Consider the following 2,565-nt stretch of genomic DNA (forward strand, 5'->3'; position numbering starts at 1 on the left):
TTGGGCCGAGTTAAAGATCTCTTCTAAATTTTTGTTGAGTCGAATCATGAATGAGTTACATGATATGGTAGATTAGGTCTAGATTTTAGTAGAGGGTGGGATCAATGGTAACTTCATCTTGGATCAAGTCAATCATTCTCTCCAAGCTTATTTCATCTCTAGGCATTGTTGCTTGCCCATTTATCAATATTTTATTGACTCAACTCCCGTTGTTAACTTTATTCCAAAATTATTATAAAAACCAAATATTACTCTAGTTATTGTGATTTTTCACATTTGATTTTTTTTTTTTTTTTTGAATTATAAAATTCATTTAGTAAAATGAAATGTGCTAAAAAGTTCTAGAAATTTTAATTGTGTATCAAATAATATAGGTCAAACTTTGAAATATTAATTGGTCTTTACAAATTTAATTTAGGTGTGTATCCAGGCATTGCACTAAACTTTCAATTTTCTAAAATATAGATAACCAATATAAACTTGCACATACCAGTTTCAACCAACAAAACTATACACTAAGCCATAAAAATGTTGAAAAAACCCCAATTGCTAACTTAACTACAACATATATCCATTTATATCATATTGGTATATGTTGGTATAGATTAAATTTCACTGCATGCTACAAATATAAGAATATAAAATTTTAATATTAAAATTAACTTTTTATGATTACATAAATGAAAAATCAAACTTTCACCTTTAAGTCGAGTCAGATATACATCCGCATCCACATCATTTCTGTTGGAAGGATGAAATAAATTCACTCCACCAAATACAATGATTAAAAGAGATATTGTTTTAGAGTAGCATTATGAATTGATTGAATTAGTGTGAGCATTTCATTGGTACATAATTAATTAGGAAAGGAAGTTGTGGGCAAAGTTTGAATAAAAGGAATGAGCAAACATTTTGCCTAATTTGACTTCAGATTTAACATTGAGATGACCTTTATCTTCATTCAGCCCATCGTCAAAGTTGCCCACTGCCATGGGACCGTCCACCATTGTTACGTTTGGTAGTCTGTGTGTGACTGCCTCCAAAGCATTACATACTTCTTCCTTGAAGCTTATATTTGGACTTAAGAAAAAATCATGAGTTACTAGCTTCACCTGTATCCAATTTTTTTAGCATTCAAATCAATATAAGATATCGCAAAAATATATATCAAGTTTAAATTTAGTAGCATTTTATAATCGAAGTTTTCAAATTTAATATCGTAATCACTTAAGTTTTGGTTTGGCTAAATTTCGACTCATGTCTTTCATTTTTTATTCTTTTATTAAAAATAACTTTTTATTTTATATATATATATCTCAACCTTATAGGAAGACAATTTTTCATAGCATAATTTTTAATGCTATAAAAACTTTTCAATTCTTTAGCTAGTAAAAATTGAATGATCAAATTATCGGTTCAAACCTCAAGTAATATTTTTAAAACTCATTACAAGAATGTTATTGTAAACTCAATCTCCATCTATCAAAATTGCATTTTGTTTTCTAAAGATATTGTTTTTAAACATTAAAAATAGAAAAGTACAACATGGTTCCACCCTTGTGTAATCCACCTATGTTGTTGCACTCTTAAAATTTATCAAATCATGTAAAACAATTTTAGTTTTCTTAAAATAATGGAATTGTTATTTTCCTAAAATCTATATAGCAAATGATGTGTAATCATGACTATATTTAATCAATATTAGTTAAAGAAAAACAATAACAAACCAAGATGATGGGTAGTTCAGGATGGTTCGTGTCAGCACGCAAGTCGATGAAGAACTTAGTGAGCTCTCTTTCATAACACATAGCTTCTTCTTCAACAGCAGCATCAGACTCTCCTTGATACCACAAAATTCCTTGAACTGTCCCTCCATTTTTTTCTGAAGCCCTAATCCTTTCAACCAAATTATCATACCTATTAGTCCCTTTAACCCATTCTTTCAAATGGGATCCTCCAATGGCACATGGAACAAGGCCAATGGCACCAATCCTCTTCCCACCTATAGCCAAAAGCTCATTGGCAAAGGCCATGCCGGGTCCAATCCCATTGGTCTTTACAACATCAATGTCCCAATGGAGTGGTTCATGGGCTTGTTCCCATACCATATCAGCATTCAATCGAAATATTGAGTCGTTGGATTCGCATTCAAGCGGTATATATCCATCCCATACCATTTTATCTGTGGTTGGATCTAGTGAAACCCCTCCTCGACCAGCCATGTTGCTCTGCCCGGCGAGTATGAAAATGTTGTTGGGAGAAGTTGTGGCTTTTGGACTAAGAATTGAATCCGTCATTTTTTTTTTCTCTGCTAGAAAATGTTTGTTTGTTTAATTTGCTTCACCCTTTGCCTTAATTTACCTTCTTTGCTTTGGTCTCTTATTAATTTTATATGCAAAGACATAGCATGTTTTTGGGCTCTTTTTTTAGTATTTTGTGAGGTTTTGTTGGGAATGACATAAGGTTGTTTTAATTCAATGGTGTATGGCTGTGAGTTGCAACCTTTTCTATAGATTGTCAAGATTGTTCAATACAATCTATAGATTTCCAGGTCGAAAGTATTGA

General features: G+C 31.6%; 1 protein-coding gene across 1 annotated transcript; it reads right to left on the minus strand.

Annotated features, from left to right (window-relative positions):
* Positions 1 to 860: 860 nt before the first annotated feature.
* Positions 861 to 2,297, minus strand: LOC116405797 (probable carbohydrate esterase At4g34215). The gene is made up of 2 exons (XM_031889577.1): positions 1,728 to 2,297; positions 861 to 1,112 (listed from the first exon to the last, which is right to left on the minus strand). Exons 1-2 carry the CDS (start codon positions 2,295 to 2,297, stop codon positions 861 to 863), a joined length of 822 nt encoding a protein of 273 aa, XP_031745437.1.
* Between the last annotated feature and the right edge of the window lie 268 nt (positions 2,298 to 2,565).

This window comes from Cucumis sativus, unplaced genomic scaffold (assembly GCF_000004075.3).
Source record: "Cucumis sativus cultivar 9930 unplaced genomic scaffold, Cucumber_9930_V3 scaffold31, whole genome shotgun sequence".
Classification (NCBI taxonomy): Eukaryota; Viridiplantae; Streptophyta; class Magnoliopsida; order Cucurbitales; family Cucurbitaceae; genus Cucumis; species Cucumis sativus.